Source organism: Camelina sativa, chromosome 6 (assembly GCF_030686135.1).
Source record: "Camelina sativa cultivar CO46 ecotype springtype chromosome 6, ASM3068613v1".
NCBI classification, from domain to species: domain Eukaryota; kingdom Viridiplantae; phylum Streptophyta; class Magnoliopsida; order Brassicales; family Brassicaceae; genus Camelina; species Camelina sativa.
The window spans coordinates 26,465,574-26,485,068 of record NC_141885.1 but is presented as its reverse complement, the minus strand read 5'-3'; the positions used below and the strand labels follow the sequence as shown (position 1 = coordinate 26,485,068).

Here is a 19,495-nt window from a genome sequence, read left to right as displayed (position 1 = left end):
CTAACCAACTCATTAGTCGTTTCTCTTCCTCTGTAGTTTAACATTTAAAAACGATTTGTGTTAATTAGAAACTTGAAAAACCAACAATAATCTCCTTCTTTCTCCTTGTTCGTGATCATCAGATACGAGTTAAATTTTTGTCTCTCAATCATGTCTCTAATTTGTAGTTTAATCGCACGTATTTCTGATAGAATATATGCAAAACACTTGTACTGCTTAAATGGCAGAGAATATATATACAGTAAGGTAAAAGAAACATTTAGTGAAAGTATCAAAAAAGATTCCCTCTTCTTCATTGAAACTTGACTTTCAGTCTTTGTCTAAGGGACTCGATTGCATTCTGTATCCTGTTACCTTCTCTCATTCTCACTTCCAGAGACGCCTCATGTAAGTTTTGAATTCCTCTACCCAAGTTTGCAATCGAAGGAGCTGAAGGAAGAGACACAGCTGCACATTCGATCCCATCTCCATAAGCGAACAATCCCGCACAAGTTGCAAGGCTGGCTCCAAATGTCGCCAATGGTAAGGTACCTATGGGTTTTGCTCGTCTTTTCCGCATAATCTCATAGAATGCAGTTCTCATGGCAGATAAGCTTGTCTTTTCCACAGAAGCTATGATGCTATGTGTTACTGCTCTGATCTTCTCGGCGGATATAGATGCTTTTACTAAAGATGTTGATTTGGCTCCAGAACTAGCAAAACCAGGGGCCATTACTTTTGATGGAGCTGCCACTTTGGTAAATGCAAATGTCACTGCCTTGTGGGTGTGCGTTAAGAATAGGTTCAATGAAGCCGGTACTTTAAAAGTTACAATCTTGAAGAAAGGAGAAGCAGAGATGGCCTTGGATAGTGATGAAGCACCCCAGATAGCAGTCGCACCGGCACCAACTGCTACCACCGGTTTATCAGATATCAGTCGTTTTAACTTTGAATCATTAGTCTTCCCGTCGCTATCAAAATCTTGCACCATATGCTCAGACATATCTTTGACTTCTTGCGGAACACGAGTTTTCCAGTGTTTCCTAAGACCTGCAAGGCTACTTGCATCTACTACTGCTACTATGTTCTTAAACTTTTTAGCCTGGCTACGAAGAAGATCTGCCATAAGTGCGTAAGATTTGTCTTCAGAAGAGAGCTGTGAAAACTGAACTTCGGCTCGGCCTGAACTTCTCATGTTCTTGATTGGTAGTCGCCCAGCATTGTTCAAAGCAATTCTTAGACCTTCAACTGCAATCTGGAAAAGGTAGACTTCAGAGATAACCTTTGTATTCATAGATTCCCCTCTATTTACATCAGACAACATCTTTCGGGCATTTGTTAGAGCTTTCCCAATAGATGGGAGATCGCTGAATATATCATGAAGGTCAACAAGCAAGGGGTAAATAGATTGAGCAAATGGTGGAACCTCATGACTATAGGACTGTATCTCATTGGAAACTCCACTTGCAACACAGCTTGATGGGCTAAGTTCTTTATTGAGCTGTAAAGATACCAACTTTAGCATCTGTGCTTGTACCTCATTTCCTATAGAAAACCTTCGAGAGCTTGAAAATACAGCAGAGCCAAAATGTTGTGGTATGAGACTATTAGCTAGACTCTGCATCTTGCCTCCGGTCTCAGTTTCTCCAGAGGAAGCTTCCCCGGCAGCGAGTTTGACAAAAGGAGATTCCAGAACCATAAAAGATGAACCAACCTCCCCAGCAACCCTCTTGGCAGCCAACAAATGACCATTAAAACTTGTCCCAAAAATCTCTCTCAAAACCAAGATCCCTGCAACGCTTTCATACTTTTCTTTGTTAACCTTGTCTACAAAACACTGTATAAGAACTTTAAAAGCTGATGTGGGGACTGAATCACTTGAGCCATCTCCTAATAACACAGTCTCCTCAACTTGAGCTTCCGCAAAAGCTGTTTTGTCCACTTGAGCCACCACAGCACCAGGACGGATTTCTCGTATAAGAAACTCGGCATCACTAGCGGATCTCTCGGATAAATTCTGAGAAGAAAGTATGTAAATAGTGGAATCATGCTCAGGGACTCTAACAGCAAACACAAAGTTCTTTGTACTCTCAGGCAATGAAAGTCTCTGAACAATCTCTTTTGATTCCTTCAGGTCACTAGTGCTCTCAAACATCGAAAAGGGCCATATGTTTTGAAGACTATTCACACAAAAAAATGCGACCATTATCGAATTGGACTACAAAGACAGAGACTTTTAGGCCTAGTAAAACGAATTCTGAACCGAGCCCTCCACGGCAAACCAAACGAATCCGAGAAAACCCTTAGTCGTCTATCGAATTCAATCGAGCTGCGCATAGATAAAGCAATTCGGTCTACTGAATCATGCAGGCGATATCGTAAGACTGATTGATGATCGAAACAAGTACTCAAAGATGAATCAACAAAGACCGATGGAGAGAGAGAGAGAATCTCGAGAAACCAACCGTGGAGAATCAAAGCAGACGGAGGAGGAGACTGATTCTTGACGCGGATGATGACGGAGAAGTATCTGGGATTTTTTGAGATTAGGGTTCGGTAGTATCAAATTCGAACCCAACAAACTCAGCCTCTCTCGCGCGACTCGTGTTCTCTTTCTCTCTCGATGAAGTTCTCGCACACAGAGACCAGACCAGCTCTTTCTTCTAAATTGTGATTCCGGTTCGTTAATTTCGGTTTGGTTCGAACTGGTTATTTTGATTTCTTAATTTAGTCGGTTTTTGACAATTTTTAATTTTGTTTCGTTCAATTTTCTTTTTGGATAAAAAACTAGCAATACACATAATCAGCGTAATTAAATCTTATATTAAAAAAACATGGATCCATAAACACATATGTTATGTATATAGTTAAAATATGTATGTATTATTTGGTATTCATATATACTAAAATTGGTTTTTGTTCGATTTTTGAAAATTTATTCGGATACACAAATTTCATACTAAATACGTTTTGTTTTGGTTATATATTTGTGACCAAAGATATTGTGATTAACCAAAAAAAAAAATAGTGACAGGATTGAAAACTGATTGAAACATTAGTTGACTAGTGGTGAATCTTCCTTGACAATGGTTCGAACCAAACAAACTCAGACTCTCTCTCGCGACTCGTATTCTCTTTCTCTCTGTCTCCTCCTTTCAAGTCGATGAATCACAAATTCGCTCGCACACAGAAACCAGACCACACGTTAGCTCTTTCTTCGTAATACTAAATTGTGATTCCTGTTAATAAATTCCGGTTTGGTTCAAATTGGTTATTTTGATTTCTTAATTTATTCGGTTTTGGCTATTTTTGATTTTGTTTGGTTCAAGTTTTCTATTTGAATAAAACTACCAAAGGTTTTTTTTTTTTTCGTCAAAACTAGCAAAGGTATTCATATATAGTACTAAATAAACACATATGTATATACAGCTTACCAACATGGATTAAAAATCTGTATGTATTATTTGGTATTCATATATAGTACTAAATAAGCACATATGTATATTGTTAAAATCTGTATGTATTAATTATTTGGTATTCATATATACTAGATTGGTTTTGGTTTGTTTTCGAAAAATTCATTCGGATACAGAATTCCACTCTAAATACCTTTTGCTTTGGTTATATAAACGTGACTACAGATATTGTGATTGAACCAAAAAAATAAATTTGTGATAGAACTGAAAACTGATTGGAACACTAGTTGACTAATGGTGAATCTTCCTTTACAATAACAAAAATTAAAAATAAGAAGAAGACTTCAATTACAACATTATACGGATCAGCTATTAAGTGTGAAGAGTTGTTCGTGTATTTGTTCAGTTGGTCTTATAATGTTTGTGAGCAACTACAAGTCTACACGGAAGTGCATGCATATTGTGTGTGGTATGTATCTTGTTTTAAGGATAGAAAATATAGATCATGCCGTAGAATATGTCAACATATTTCAAGGGCCATGTGAATTATTTCATGGTCCAAGTATTCAAATTCAGACCAATCGTTTAGATTCTACAAAAATTAGCTTAAAATGGAATGCTAGTTTAGTACTCCAGCACTATTTATGAAGTTCTCGGATCATAAAACGAATGCTTAGTCAATCTGCAAAGTCCTTAATTAATTAGATACTATTTCATACAACAACAACAAAACCAGTTGTGTGTACGTTAAAGTAAGTAGTATATAAAACAAAAAAAACAAGAACTAAACGAAGTTACATTTAGTCAGAGATAAACAAAACACAAGTCCAAAGCGAAAGAAAGAAACATTCGACCAAAAAAAAGCCAAAAACTTGTAATATTTATTTTGTTAATTTTTTTGTTGTGGGATGATTTTTTTCACAGTGCACCGACTGGGCCTGAAAGAGTCCACGTTCAGTGGGCCGGATGAGGCATGACCCATCCAAACTGAACCCAACCGAACTGATAAATCCTAGTTAGGGTAGGGTGTTCCAAGATAATGATGCTCTCAGGCAGTCGTTAACAGACGGAAGAATAATTCGGTAAGGTTTCACCGTCCCCGTCCGCCGAGATGTTTCTCAGCCGCCAGCTTGTCCTTGTTGGCCGTCGCTTCAACAATTATTCTCATTCTCGCTTCTTCTCCACATCCAATTTGGACTGCCGACCGTTGGCTCTACGCGCGAGAGTTGATTTCCTGATCGGCAGCTTGTCAGACCTGGACACGGCGGGAAAGCACACCCGCCTGGCTACATTATCAGTTAATCGGGTATATGACGAAGCGACCGATCAATTTAACATCTCACATACCTGCACAGCAATCATCGGCGCCATGTGCGAGGCCAAGAGGTACAAAGATGCATTAGATCTGTTCCATTTTTTCTTCCGCGAATCAAATATTAAACCTGAAAGAGGTTACTTCAATCACATCATCAAATACCACTTGGAACAAGGCCGTTTGGACGACGCTCTTAACCTCTACGACTCCTCACTTGCCAATTTCGGTTCGCAATCCCTCATCGCCTAAGGCTTGGTCGACGCTGGGAGGTTAGAGGAAGCCGTTAGCCTGTTAAAGCCGAAAGGCTTCTTCTTTACTTTGAACTCTAATGTGTCCAAGTGTCTGATTCTGGGACTGTTGCGTCGAGGAGATGTTTAAAAGGCTTATGTGGAATTGGAGGCGCTCAAGGGTTTAAATCACGCTTACCCTAAGGGATTCAGCGATCTTATGAATATGACTAGCGCATTCATGGAGTATTGGTTCGAGCAAGGCAATGGGGAGGAAGCTATCAAGTGTTACAACATTGTAAAACAGTTGGTAAAAGTCAGGGAAGCCACTACTGTCAATACACTCTTGGACCTTCTTCTCAAATATGGGAGAAAAACCGAAGCTTGGTCCTTGTTTAATGAGGTTTTGCACAGCGAGGAACTGCGCGATTTTAATCAAGATACGCTAAATATCATGGTCAACGAGTGCTTCAAGATGGGTCAGTTTGACCAGGCAATCCAGACTTTCAACAAGGTGAAAGCATCAAAGCTGAAATACACACTAGTTAGTTGTTATAGAAATATTATTACTAGGTTTTACGAGCGTGACATGTTGTTGGAGGCAGAGCAATTCTTTGAAGAATTGTGTTTAGATAGATTGGCGTACCCTGATGTTTCGATATACACAACAATGATAGATGCATATTTAAAAGCAGGAAGAACCGTGGATGCTCTCCGAACCTCAGACAGGATGGTTGATGCGTTTCTAGGTCGTGTTGCTTGGCTAGCTTGCCTCTAATTTGTGTGTGTGTGTATGCTTCTTTTTTTTTTTTTTTCATTTTTTTCATTCTGTTAATTGTGTGTACTGTAGCTTAAACTTCTGTCAGAATTCTTTTAGTGGCGTTTCCTCTAATCATAATAACAATAGCCGATCTTTCTATTATAGCTTGCCTTCTTTTGGTTGTGTAAAACAATAAACCTTGGTTTGAGAGGTTGGCCTTGGCTTGCTTGCTTCTATATTACATTGCTTTGTGTTTGTTTGTTTTGTTTCCCAGTATATTTTGTCTAAACATGTCAGAATGCTGTTGATGGTGTACTAGTTAGATAGCCTAAAATTCTATCAGAAATTCTTTAGGTTGCGTTTTCTCATAACCAATCTGTTGATGTAAAAGCTTGAACCTTTGATCTGTTCCGCGGAACTCTCTGTCACGTTTGTTCGATCATCACTGATGTGTTTAAACAGAGAAAGTAAAAACAGACACTAACAAACGTTGACCCAGTTGACGTTTGAATTTAATGATGCATTGACTACCTCTGGACCGATATTACCTGGTTACACAAACCCTTACAGACAAAGACTTAACACTTAATGTCTCAGCTATGTTCTCCTTTTATACAAGTATACACTCACCCCCCACAATGGCAGAGGAAGAAGTTACAATTGCTGTAATAACTAATTTTGGCAGTTGAAGCACGTGAGCCCCTCGTGACTTCGCTTCTCCACACACAAAAAAAAACTGAAACCTCCTAATTGGGCTAGAGTCTTCACATCTTTCCAAAACCTAGTTCATCTTCTCTGGGTTGTGGCGATCGCTCCTCTCTGCCGCCATCCATGATGACCCTCCGTCGAATTCTCTTCCTCGGCCTCAAATTGCCAAAGGATGTTGCTAACGGGTTTCGTTTCTTGTCCTCGGCTTCTACCTCCGCCGCCGTCAAGTATCCACTTGGAAAAGATCCATCGTCACTCCCATCGGCTCTCACACAGAAGCTTCCTGAAGATCCATACTTTTCATCGATGACCGTCCGATTTCTCTACGCTACAGAGTCAATTCAATGATCGAGCTTTGTCAGCTGGACAAAGCGGCTGAGATCTCGCGTCTAGCTGTGTTGGATAGATATCGCAGCAACGACTCAGTCTTCATCAGCAACGGAATCATCGGTGCCATGTGCGGTGCAAAACGGTATGAAGAAGCCATTGCTCTGTTCCACTACTTCTTCAACGAGTCTAACGTTGTTCCAAACATGGTCTCTTTCAACCACATCATCAAAGCTCATTTTGAAGAGAATCGTGTAGAAGAAGCACTCCAACTATTCCATCACGCCAACAACAGAGGTTTTGATCCAGACCACGAAACGTACAGGATTCTGACTAAAGGTCTTGTTAACGCCGGGAGGGTCCATGACGCTGTGGGTATAGTTGATGGGGCGGATCATCTGTTGTGCGATTCAACTGTATACAGCTATCTGATTCGCGGTTTCTTGGATCAAGGAAACCACGACAAGGCTGATCAGTTATTCAATAGAATGTCGGAAGAGCTTTATGATTACGACGACATAGCGCTAGTGGATGCAACATTTGTGGATTATTGGTTCAGACAAGGAAACGATGAGAAAGCCATGGAGATTTACAACAACAAGGATGGAGAAAAATTCATGTCTGCGACGACTGGAAATACCCTGTTGAAAATTTTGCTAGACAACGGTAAAAAATCTGAGGCATGGGAATTGTTTGACGAGATGATAAACAATACTACTTATGATGGTTTGTTAGGTGCTAAGAGGAGGACTTTCGATTCCGAGACTTTTAATATAATGGTGAATGAGTGTTTCAAGCTTGGCAACTTTACCAAGGCCATGGAGACTTTCGTGTTGGGTGCGTCTTTTGGCGCTTCTGGTTATAGTAACATTATAGAGAGGTTTTGCGAGCGTGGAATGATGTCCGAGGCAGAGGGTTTGTTTGAGGAAATGTGCTCACGCAAAGATATGGTCTTGTCTAGTGAGATTCCTATATTGAGATCAATGATCAAGGGATTCGTTAAGGTTGGGAGAGTGGATGATGCTCAACTGATGTTGAAAAAGATGGTTGATGCAAGTGTACTAAAAGTTGCTATTCATAAGGCTGATTAGAGAGGATTGCTAACAAGTTGGACCAGAGAAGAGGCTGTCAACGAGAACAAAAAAAGAAAACCCAATCGAAGCTTTATGAATTTATTAAGATATTGTGAACATTTTACAACATGTTCCATTAGTTGACTAGTGGTGAATAACAAAACCTTTACAATAACAAAAAAGATACCTTCAGTTTACAACGTTATACGGATCATCTATAAAGTGTGAAGAGTTCTTCGTGTATTTGTTGTTCTACACGGAAGTAAGGGCATGCATATTGTGTGTGATATGTATCTTGTTTTAAGGAGAGAAATATACTGGATCATACCGCAGAATATGTCAACACGTACATTACAAGGGTCATGTGAAGCAGTTTAGTTCATGGTCCAAGTTTTCAAATTCAGACTATTCGTTTAGATTCTACAAAATTTAGCTTGAAATGGAATGCTAGTTAAGTACTCCATATTTGTATATTCTGATAAGAAAAATGAATGCCTAATCAATCTGAAAGTCCTTAATTAATTAGGACATCCTATAATTAGATATTTCCTACAAGTACAACAACAACAAAATCAAGTTCGTGTGTTTACGTTAAAGTAAGTATATAAAACAAAAAAAAAAAACACAAGAACTAAACGAAGTCAAAGATAAACAAAACACAAGTCCAAAGCGAAAGAAACATTCGACCAAAAAATAGCCAGAAACTTGTATACAAATACAAATACAAATTCCCCTCTCCAATCACCCGCATGACATGTCAGCCTCACCGAAGGCTTCATTACCACTCAATACTTAAATCTTATTGGTCTGTCACAGTCCGCATGTGTCAGCGCTAGATTGAGACACACATATTATTTATTTTTGTTATATACTGTACTATTTTAATTTATTTATGGGTTGTTTTATGTTTTGTTTATTTATTTCCAAACAAAAAGAGAAACGCAAATAAAACGGTGTTGTGAAATCAAAGCAAAAAAAAAAAAAACACATTACAAAGGGGAAGGGAAGGGTCGTGCGTGCGTGAGAGAGAACAAGAGCGCACTTCAATCGACCGACGCATTCATATTTCATCAATCTTCTTCTTCCTCATCTCTCTCTCTCAGCTCGAGGAGAGTTCTGAGATCCTGTTAAATTTATGTAATTTAGATCTCACATAGACGAGCAGGGGTTGAGGTTAGACAGAGAGTAATCGTCTAGATCTTAAGCGGGAAGAGGTTTTGCTTTGGGAATGCGTTGTTGGTCTCATCTTATAGTCTCATCGATCGGGTTCCTTATTTATTATTTTTTCCCCGTAGCAAATAAAAGTTTTGATTTTTACAATGCTTGATTCAGCTCTTAGTTTACATTCTTTGTTTATTTTTTTTGTTCTAAGGTTCTAAGATCTACTTTTCACTCATTGAATTGTGGGTTTTATGGCTATAGAGATCTGATCATGGGCTTTATTCAGAAATCATACTCTGATTCTGTGGATTTGATTGTGTTTTGTTTTGTTTGAGTTCCTCTTTTAAGTTGTTGATGATAGATTTTGTTGAAAAGGTGTTTCCTTTTTCTTGATTGCTTTTTGTTTTGTCTGTTATGCAGGTTATAGCTCAGTCTAGAATTCGTTAGGTTGGGAAAGGCCTATACAGAACGGGATGGCTGAGTGCAGCGTATGTCGTTCAAGGTTGGCTTCTCCCAGTAGCAGAGCTATATCCAGGGCTTATGATAAACACAAGATTAGAGTCTCTTCTAAACAAAAAGCCCTCAATGTCCTTTTGGTAGTCGGTGACTGCATGCTAGTTGGTCTACAGGTAATTTTATTGTCTTCCAACGACTTGTCTAAAACATTAGCGATTTCAATATTACTATTACGATGCATCTGTGATTACTTGCTGTTGTATCATGTGCAATTCCAGTAGCTTGTTGTTGTTTGTTGTTATGCTTTCTTAAAAGTTTACCTTTTTTTTTTCCTTATGTCCTTGCAGCCTGTTTTAGTGTATATGTGTAAAGTGGATGGAAAGTTCAACTTTAGTCCTATTAGCGTCAACTTCTTGACAGAAATCGCAAAAGTTATTTTTGCCATTGTCATGCTATTATTCCAGGTACGTTTCTGAATTGACTTCAGTTCTTGCATAATATCAGTTTTGTTTGTGGGCCGATTAAGTTTCTTTCTTGCATTTAAAACTTCTTGGTACTTGGTAGATATTTGTTCTGCACTAGAATATGAAACCAATTGCTAAGGTTGTTGAAGAGGGGTAAAGTCATATTCCGTTTCTTTATGTATCTTTATGATGGGCGTGCTGAGGTTGATGAATTAGTAATGGAATGAGATGGGGTTCACATTCATTTTTGTCAGTTTCTTGGTTTTACGTCACAAATTAGCCTCCCTTTTAATACTCAAATTTTTGTGGTAATATTGTAGGCCAGGCACCAAAAAGTTGGAGAGAAACCTCTACTATCTCTTTCTACGTTTGTCCAGGTACATCTTCTTGGCAATCAAGCGATTTGGAAGTACTAGGATTGTGGCACAGTCTCATATTAAGATTTAGTTTCTTAAAATCATATTGTTTAATGAATGTGGTGTATGTTATACATATGGTTTTCAAAGCATGATTGTTTGAAATGTATATGTTATGTCATTGCTGGATCCATCATCCATCTAACAGTATAACTTTTCCTACATTAGTTCCTGTATTAAACTCTAAATAAACTCTTGAATAATTATTTTTATTCTAGTTTTAGCAAATTGCAGTAACTCGAGCCTTTATTTCGCAGGCAGCTCGGAACAATGTGCTTCTCGCTGTTCCAGCAGGGCTGTATGCCATTAATAACTACCTTAAGTTCACAATGCAGGTACATGTGCTTCTTAATTTTCATTTTTTGCATCCTTTGGTAATTAAGCTGCGAAAATTCAACTTCATTGAAAAATTATCTTAGTTTTTTTTTGATTTTTATTGTTAAAAGATGTTTTAGCTTTCTGGAAAGAATATATCATTTGATAATTTGACACTATAAGAACTTAGCAATGGTTTTGGAATGTCAGGAAGCCTAATATGGTTGTGTAACATAGTTCATATGAGGTTTAAGAATCTTTGGTTTGTTGCTCCTCGAGAATATACTCATAGAAACTTTGGTTTGATCAAATTTGTTGATCCTTGATTTTGTTACTTAACATCTCTCCTTGTAGACACTACTTGTCCCTAAGAATATTATTGAACTATCATTCCTAACTTCCTAAGTAGATCTTATCTCCCCCCCTCTGTTTTTCATTATCGCGATCTTACCAAGTTCAGCTCAGCATTCTGCAATCGGACATGCTGCCTTTTGGTGATAGATGTTTGAGCTTGCTGTGAAAGTTGCACCGAACACTTGCTTATAAGATAGTTACATTATGCTCAGCTGTTGTATATATCTAGCCTTCTTGGCTAATGTTTGGCTCTATCTTTCTTTCTATTATTTAGTTTAACACAACGATTCACTTTTCTGCTGTGCCAGCTATATTTCAATCCTGCTACTGTGAAGATGCTCAGCAATCTAAAGGTTCTAGTAATTGCTGTACTACTGAAGATGATAATGAAGCGACGGTTTTCCATCATACAGGTCAGGTTCAATTATTCTTGGTTACTGTATGTGTAATTTGTTTAGTATTAGACATATTCTATTTGACCTTCCTTACCTCCAACTCAATGGGATTTAATTTCTTATTTTTTGTTGTAGTGGGAAGCACTTGCGCTCTTGCTGATAGGGATTAGTGTAAATCAGCTCCGTTCTCTTCCTGAAGGTGCTACTACTGTGGCTGTTCCAATTGCTACGGGTGCATACATCTGTACCTTTATCTTTGTAAGTTACATTTCTTGGCTCTTATATATCCTTCCCTTAGAATTTAGTATGGAAGTTATTTCTCCATAGTCTGTTGTAAGTAATGCAATTGCGAACCTGTTGCTGCATCAAAGAAAGTTGTAATTCATGCTAGACGCTTATTCAGCACATCATCATGCAGGTTACTATCCCATCTTTGGCATCCGTCTACAACGAGTATGCTCTAAAGAGCCAGTACGACACAAGCATTTATCTTCAGGTTAGCTAATCTTGATACACAGTTTTTTCTCCATATAGCATCAGAGAAATGAAAGGCTTGCAGTAACATTGAAAGCCTCATGGTAGCCGTTGCTTGTAACTGTTGGTTAATGGTGTTGAATCTTTTGAATTGTTAACTTTGAGGCACATTACTGGAAAATGCAAGACCATCGATCCCAGTAGCAGTTTCTATGAAAAAAATAGAACGCTTGGCCTGGGTTGTTGAACTCTCTTTTCAGTTCTCTGGTCGAGTTGGTTGTGTTAACTATCGCTGTGGTCAGTTACTGTCTAGACCAGAACTTTTGGCTTGTGTTGTTGAACTTTCTCTGTTCTTTGGTCTAGTCAACTCTCTTAGCGATGTTGTTGAATTAGTCCTGTTCTTTACTCTAGTCAAATTATAAGATGTTGATCATCTCCTGCGTTCTGAATGTATGTGTTCTGAATGCAAAACTTTAATTTCCCTGGTGCAGAACATATTTCTCTATGGTTATGGTGCGATATTCAACTTCCTGGGAATACTAGGAACTGTTATATATAAAGGTATGGGTGTTTTTAAGCAAATTGAATGCCATAAAAGCTTCTTAAATCCTGTTAGATGCAGTGTTAACGATTTTGCCATGGTGTCGACAGGTCCTGGCAGTTTTGACATCCTACAAGGACATTCTAGAGCTACTATGTTTCTGATAGTAAACAACGCAGCACAAGGGATTTTATCATCCTTTTTCTTCAAATATGCAGGTAAAAGTGGCAATAGTTAGTAGTTACATTCAATTAATTTATGGATTAGTTCTTAATATGGAGGTTCAATATTTGAAAATTGGTATATATGTTTGGAAAATAAAAACCTCTCAGTAAGATTGTTTTCATGGATATTTAGTTGTCTTCATCTCTGTATGTTCTCAGATACAATCTTGAAGAAATATTCATCCACGGTTGCCACGATATTTACTGGGATAGCATCAGCAGCACTCTTTGGACATGTGTTAACCATGAATTTCCTTCTGGGGATTTCTATAGTTTTCATTTCAATGCATCAGGTAATCCAACTGTTCCTAGGTGTGTATCAGTTAACCTAGTAAAACGAGCCTCTAAGATGCTGCCTCCTTTTTCATCTCTAATATTGTTCTGCCTCATATATTATACAGTTCTTTTCACCCCTTTCAAAAGCTAAAGATGAGCAACAAAACGAAAACCTAGAATTAGTTAAGGAAAAGGATGGTCATGGGTGAGTGTTTTCATTGATCATTATCTTTTCTTTAATACTATGTCACTGTTAGATGCAATATTTGCTCTTGTACATTGTATATCTTCATATGCCTGGATTAGCACCATTTAACTTATTTTCTTCTTCTGTTATTTTCCGTTATTTCCTTCAGGGCTAAAGAGTCATTATTCATCAACATGGCAGCGGGAGCAAATGAAGAGGTGAAGAACATAAACACATCCCCATCTTCAAGTGTAGTTTAGTTCTTGTAATTCTATGACATAAGCTAATCATTTTTTTGTATTTCTTCTCTGTTTATGCAGGCTAGTCACCGAGTTGAATCAGACGACCGAGAGCCACTTCTTCCCAGATAAAAACATTCTCAGCGTAAGAAGTACAACCTCATCGTACTATCAAGAAGATAGACATTTTGGAACCTACCATGTTTATACTCAAATGCATTTTGCAGGAATTTTGTTACGAAGAATTCTTTTGGCCAAGATAATTTTAGAGATCAGGGGATTTCGATGGTATACTAGTAGCCGGATTCAGCGCAATAAACTACTTCCGTGAGGTTGAGTCCTTTCGCCGTGCTGCAATTCACCTCCAAAGAGTTAGTTAAAGTTCGTTTAAGAAACATCTGTATTCTTTCTTCAGATAGAACAATACAAACATCGTTATATGTATTTTTAAAAATCTATGCTTTTTTGCTCTCTATAGATATAAACCACTTTAAAAAAGTTTAAAAGACTCTTTGAGTAAAATAGAGAGATTAGTCCGAACCGGGAATAACCGGTTGGTTAAACTAAACCGGAGCTCTTCAACTAACTCCATTCTCTCACAGTCCACAAGCGAACATCATCACACAACAACAATGAACATGACTTCGTGTTCTTCTTCTTCTTCTTCTGCTTCTTCTCTCCCACGACTCTGCGCCACCAAATCCCAAACCTACAAGTCTCCTCTTTTATCATTCTCCACTCCGAAACGCCGTCGTTCTCGTCCTCGCCGGAACCGTAAATTCAATGGCTCATCTTACGACAACAGCGACGGCAATCTTCTCACACTCACCACCTCGTCTCCCGCCGGAAACGAAGACCAAAGCCTCAGCTTAACCCTAGACGTTAACCGGATTTCAAAACTAGCTAATTCCCGATTCCAATTGTTTCTCGATTCAAGCAAAGACGCGTTCTCCGACTTGCAAACACTAATCGCGCTCGACGATAACCGGAGAGTCGTCGTTTCCTGCAAGAAATCAACTATGCAGTTCGTCGGCGGTGTGGTTGTGCTTGGACTCGTGTTCGGTTTTGCAATTAGGGTTCTTGTGAAATTAGGATCAGTCTTAAAGGGTAATTTCCAAAGTAACCCCAAATTAGTTGTTAGGAGAGATAGGAGTCTGGGTGGGAAAGAAGTGGTTGTCTCTGTTGATAGCATTCGTTCATCTTCAAGACCTTCGAATAGCTCAATAGCATCTGATCAAGTTTCTCCAAGTAACTCTATGCCTAGAAGAAATCATCAGCTTAAATCTCAGAATAATTTGCCGAAATGGTGGCCTGCTTCATTGCCTAGTAGCCATAACTTGGATTTGGTGGACAAAGAAGAGTATCAAAGAGAAGCCAACAGAATCGTTCGAGGTCTGCTTCTAAATATCATGCTAAAGTCCTCATTTTTGTTTGCTTTATGTTGTTCTTCCAAGCTAGCTTTTAGCTTATAGACGGTTCTTTTGCTTTGTTACAGGTAGAAAAGCCTTAAAAAGCTGAAAGATTTCATTTTTTAACAAATGGTATTAGTATTGCTTATACGTTCATGGTTTCATCACACAAATGTAACTTACTTGTTTGGTTTCCAGGAATCGAGGATAACAGAACCAGCGGAAGGGACATCACAGATAATGATATTATTCAAGTTAGTATTTTGTTTTCTTTCTTCTCTCCAGTCGACTGTGTGACTATCTTGAATGGATTTGAATTAACCGGACTACTCTCTTCGTTGTTGCTATGAAATTATACTCAGCTGCGTAGAGTATGTAGAATTTCTGGAGTACAAATCTCTTTTGAGCCAACAAATACGCGAGATTCCTTTTACCGAACATCTATTGATTTTGTCCTGAATGCTTGCAGCAGGTTTGTTTTTGTTGACCTATTACTTTATTAAGTAGATTTTACTCGTTTGTCCTTTGTTATGGTTCTGAACTTGTTTGGTAACTCTCTGTAGAGCTCCTTGGGAGTCTTCTTCTGTTGAGATTTGTAGTGAAGATGCTCGAGAGTTCATTGCTGGGCTCGCTGAAAACATCGGACTTGCAAAGATAGATGCTGCTAGAATGGTTTCTGCAGCGGTTGCTGCCCGCACACGTTCGTGGTTTCTACAAGCTTGGGTCACTTTCTACCCTTTTTCTAGTGTCAGCAGTATTACTTATCTTTTTCTCCAAATCTTGACATGAATCTGAGATAAACGAATGCATTATTCTCAGCAAATCTCATTTTACTGCAGGCTTTGGAGATACAAGGTAAACATTCTGAATCGGCGGCTGAACTATCAAAAATATGCCTCATTCATCGCATATTTCCACCCAACGAGTACTCTGTATGTTCTTTTTGTTTCTTTGCAAGTTCAAAGATTTTTTCACCAATCTCTTCCCCTGTTTTCACAAAACTGCATTTATTGTTTTTTGATCCTCAGGCTGAAATGGAAATGGTTGCAAGAGGCTTAGAGAAACTCATGAAGCTTGAAGAGCGACAGTCTCTACTGAAAACGTTTGTTGGAATGTGTTGCAGTGAAGACAGTCAAAGAAGTGCAGCTGAGGCTCTGGGTTTGGTGCACTGGTAATAGACAAGCATTGATTTGACGCCATTTTTTCAACTTCTAGTGACAGACAAGAATTTCAAACTCTCTGTCATACTAAACTTAACAGAAATATTTTTTAAGTAATTGAATAGTTCACAAAATATTCTTAGTCTAGTGTCTGAGTGACTCCTTTATACTATAAAATCATAAATGAAAATATAGTTTGTTATAAATTGATGTATATTGAAGCGCTCCTTTGCCTAAAAACGATAAAATATCAGCTCATATATTAAAAAGAACAAACAAAATTTAGAAGACTTCACAGAGAGAATCAACCCATAAAAAAGAACAGTTAACAGTTAAAACAACCATGGACTTGAATCCCAATTCCTACTCACCATCTCTCCTTAATAACCCATTTGCATTCCAGTTGTAAATAGTAAGAATAAAGTGAAGAAAAAAACTTTGAAGCCATATGACTTAATCAATATGCAAGAACCACAATGAAGAATCAAGCTTGTGTTGGAGGAGCAGCAGCTGTTACTGAAGACCTCAAGAGCGGTTGAAGAGCTTTTACTACAATGCTCATGTTTGGCCTAAACTCTGCTTCGTATTGCACACACAAAGCTGCAACCGCCGCAAGCTGCGTTATCAAAACACACATTTTAGCTTTTAGTAGTGTACACTGGATTTATATAAATGATTAGGAAGTTTCTATTTTTAAAACCTTTGCAACTGCTTTAGGAGGATACTCTCCTTTGAGTTTTGGATCAACACATTGCTTCACTTTGTCTTCACTCAGTCTTGGAGTAGCCTGAACATTTAATTTGCAGAGAAAGTTGTAAATAAACGAAGAAGTGAGTCAGTAATCTCAGAAAGCAAAGGTCCAGTCAGATCAGTAAGTTAAATACCCAAGTGACAAGACTTTGTTGACCACGAGGCATTGTATGATCAACCGGTTTTCTCCCAGTAAGAAGCTCCAAAAGCACAACCCCAAAACTGTAAACATCACTCTTCTGTGTCAATTGTCCTGTCATGGCGTATCTGCAAACCCAAAAATGTATTAAGTTACATTCTTTCTGTAGCTAAGAATCATCATAAAGAAGTTTCGAGTCTTGAATGTTGAAGCATATTTACTCTGGTGCGTGATAACCAAATGTTCCCAACACTCTAATGGAATGAAGACGAGCAGCCATATCAGGAGCTTGATTAGAAAGATTAAAATCAGCAATCTTGGCTTTGAAATCTTCGAAAAGAAGCACATTGCTAGATCGAATGTCTCTGTGTATAACGGCAGGTTGAACTTTCTCGTGTAAGTATTCTAATCCTTTAGCTGCATCAACTGCAACTCGGACTCGTTGCATCCACTCAAGTGTTGGACCAGGTTGTGCTCCTTGCACTCCCTTTCTCCCTGTGTAATAGATCAATCTTTATCCCAAGTTATATTGAATGTTATTGATGTTTGAACAGAAAGCTTTCATACCGTGTAAGATGTCGTGCAAGGATCCCATTGTGGCAAACTCATACGCAAGGACACGAAGGTTTCCTTCAACACAATAGCCAAGAAGCTGAACAAAGTTGTCATTCTTCAGCCTCGAAACCTTGGAGACCTGAGTCAAGAACTCGACATTTGTTTCGGGTTCAGATGCATTATCAAGCTTTTTCACCGCCATGGCATTCCCATCATTCGAACTCGCGTAGTACACTCTTCCATAGGATCCTTCACCAATCAAAGCCTTTGATCCGAAATTCTCAGTCTTTTCTTTTAGCTCAGCCAATGACATAGCGGGCACATCGATGGGAGGAGGCTCCTTCAAGACAGGAGGCTTCACAGGAGCCGGTGTTTTCTTGTTGTTACGTCCTACACAAGCAAAGAATATTGAAATCAAGTTTATATACTACACATTTTCTTAAATTTGGACTAAGAACATGAGCAGTGATGATCACTATGATACTCATTTATTACTAAAGTAAGAAATATTTAGAGACATAACATCAAAAACATCTTTTTTAATACAAAGCTTGCCAACAAACAAAGGAAGGAACAAATCACCAAAAGCTACTTAACCTCTGGACAAGCAAAAGATACGCAACATATACATGGACCAAAAGCTTCAAGGGAATGTATCTAAAAGAGGGACAAAAATCTAATTTGATGAGTTTCTTGAATCACAAGTTAGTTGAACAAAGAGCAATACCGTAATCCTGGTGGCGAGTAGGAGGGGTTCTTAAACGGTTATGTTCTGATGAAGGGTAAGATTCTTGAACATGACAAGAACAGCACAACCACCTACGCATCTTCCCTCTCTTGCCTATATCAAGATCGTCTACAGCTCTCGGTTTATCCAATCGAACAAAGTTGCTTTGTGTACGATCATTCGCCTGAAAAGTTCATCAAAATTCATCAATGAGCTGATCTAACAATGTTGCATGGAAACAGAGGACTCTGCCTTCATAATAACAACATATGTCTGAAATTGTTGCAGCAAAATTAAGGTAAATTACGTTTGTTTATTAATACATTTGTAGAAACACAAATCTATCTATAAAAACATTTGGTTTTTTTAATGCGCATTGATCTTGATTGACCTAAAAATAAGGTGACATATGTATTAGTAATAATCAAATTGCGTATAATGCTTACCACTTGACCACGACGAGGAAAATCACGATCCATCAGAAATCAAGATGCAATTAGAAACAAACGATCAACGAGAAATAAACCGGAGAGACGAATCGAAAAGAAAAGATTTGGTAGACAAATGAGAGGCAGAGACGAAAGGAGGGGTGCGCTCGTTAAGAAGAAGGAAAAAAATTGGAATGCCAAATAACTACGTGAAAAATTAAAGAGAGAAAGAGACGAAAGATAAAAAGGAAAGGAAAAGAAACAGCTAAGAAAAGAAAGAAAACGTCAAAAGGAAGCGACAGAGAGGCGTTGTGATCAAGAATAGAACAAACATCCCATATTTGGTCAATTTATTATATCTGATGAAAAACACACAAAAAGAAGAATTATCTTCAAAGTCTCTCTCTCTACGTAATATATATTGCGTATAAATATTCGAAGGATTTGTTTCTTGTTCTGTTTTAGACAGAGACAGACGTGGGGCAATGTTTTTCTTCAAGAGAAGACAGATGAGCAACGCAGCGGCTAAGGATATATTATTTTCGTGCGCGGGTTACGTTTTAAACTATTTATACGAGAAAATTAATATATAAGATCTCCAAGTTTTGTCTGCCAGTGCTCATGTGTGAGTCAAACCAACAAAGACCACCAATCATGTCTAGTCTTTTCCTAATGAAATTACAATAGTTATTTCTCCGTGACTAATCTCTACTACAAAATCACCACATTCATCATGCATATATACAGACGCTCTCTCTAGCTCACCCTTTTTGATATTACAATTTTTGTGATCAAATGAATTATTGACTTTGTAAACGGTAACAGGTTAAAAGTAACCGTTGTAGTTTTGTGGGAGAGCCCAATTGTATACAAATCAAACTCATCGAAAGAAAAAGGAAACCAAATCAAAACCTAAAATTTCCTTCTTCGTTCTTTTGAAACCCGAATGCTATGTATTCTCCTTCTTCTTCGAGAAACCAAAACCCATAGGTTCGGTTTCCGAGGGCAAATGCATTCAGC

At 38.2% G+C, this 19,495-nt stretch overlaps 5 protein-coding genes and 1 pseudogene across 11 annotated transcripts; 4 read left to right on the top strand and 2 right to left on the bottom strand.

Moving 5' to 3' along the window:
* Positions 1–160: 160 nt before the first annotated feature.
* On the bottom strand, positions 161–2,648 carry LOC104793256 (uncharacterized). Its single transcript, XM_010519579.3, has one exon. It carries the CDS (start codon positions 2,183–2,185, stop codon positions 293–295), a length of 1,893 nt encoding a protein of 630 aa, XP_010517881.2. The 5' UTR covers positions 2,186–2,648; the 3' UTR covers positions 161–292.
* Positions 2,649–5,163: 2,515 nt separating this feature from the next.
* On the top strand, positions 5,164–5,715 carry LOC109125278 (pentatricopeptide repeat-containing protein At3g60980, mitochondrial pseudogene; annotated as a pseudogene).
* A 1,034-nt stretch (positions 5,716–6,749) lies between these two features.
* On the top strand, positions 6,750–7,823 carry LOC104699423 (pentatricopeptide repeat-containing protein At3g60960, mitochondrial-like). The gene has a single exon (XM_019246438.1). The coding sequence runs from the start codon at positions 6,750–6,752 to the stop codon at positions 7,821–7,823; it is 1,074 nt and encodes a 357-aa protein (XP_019101983.1).
* A 550-nt stretch (positions 7,824–8,373) lies between these two features.
* Positions 8,374–13,875, top strand: LOC104793253 (CMP-sialic acid transporter 2). Of its 6 annotated transcripts, none has more exons than XM_010519573.3 (15): positions 8,698–9,071; positions 9,387–9,595; positions 9,770–9,886; positions 10,207–10,263; positions 10,560–10,637; positions 11,280–11,384; positions 11,502–11,624; positions 11,785–11,862; positions 12,332–12,401; positions 12,492–12,599; positions 12,765–12,898; positions 13,007–13,086; positions 13,238–13,286; positions 13,389–13,452; positions 13,535–13,875. In XM_010519573.3, the coding sequence occupies exons 2-14, from the start codon at positions 9,440–9,442 to the stop codon at positions 13,437–13,439; spliced, it is 1,206 nt and encodes a 401-aa protein (XP_010517875.1). In that variant the 5' UTR covers positions 8,698–9,071; positions 9,387–9,439; the 3' UTR covers positions 13,440–13,452; positions 13,535–13,875. The 6 variants fall into 6 exon arrangements, with proteins under 6 accessions (XP_087310986.1, XP_019082357.1, XP_010517875.1 ...); XM_010519574.3 differs by having other exon boundaries at positions 8,705–9,040; XM_087454862.1 differs by having other exon boundaries at positions 8,751–9,040; positions 10,212–10,263.
* On the top strand, positions 13,875–16,082 carry LOC104793254 (uncharacterized). Of its 2 annotated transcripts, XR_015559992.1 has the most exons (7): positions 13,875–14,699; positions 14,803–14,848; positions 14,915–14,970; positions 15,079–15,188; positions 15,280–15,439; positions 15,556–15,648; positions 15,745–16,082. XR_015559992.1 is itself a non-coding variant. In XM_010519577.2 (6 exons), the coding sequence occupies exons 1-6, from the start codon at positions 13,940–13,942 to the stop codon at positions 15,889–15,891; spliced, it is 1,326 nt and encodes a 441-aa protein (XP_010517879.1). In that variant the 5' UTR covers positions 13,875–13,939; the 3' UTR covers positions 15,892–16,082. The 2 variants fall into 2 exon arrangements, 1 of the variants encoding a protein (XP_010517879.1); XM_010519577.2 differs by lacking the exon at positions 14,803–14,848.
* Positions 16,072–18,792, bottom strand: LOC104793255 (protein CYTOSOLIC ABA RECEPTOR KINASE 6). The gene is made up of 7 exons (XM_010519578.3): positions 18,494–18,792; positions 18,048–18,231; positions 17,333–17,710; positions 16,987–17,260; positions 16,761–16,893; positions 16,577–16,663; positions 16,072–16,492 (listed from the first exon to the last, which is right to left on the bottom strand). Exons 1-7 carry the CDS (start codon positions 18,524–18,526, stop codon positions 16,361–16,363), a joined length of 1,221 nt encoding a protein of 406 aa, XP_010517880.1. The 5' UTR covers positions 18,527–18,792; the 3' UTR covers positions 16,072–16,360.
* Positions 18,793–19,495: the final 703 nt, after the last annotated feature.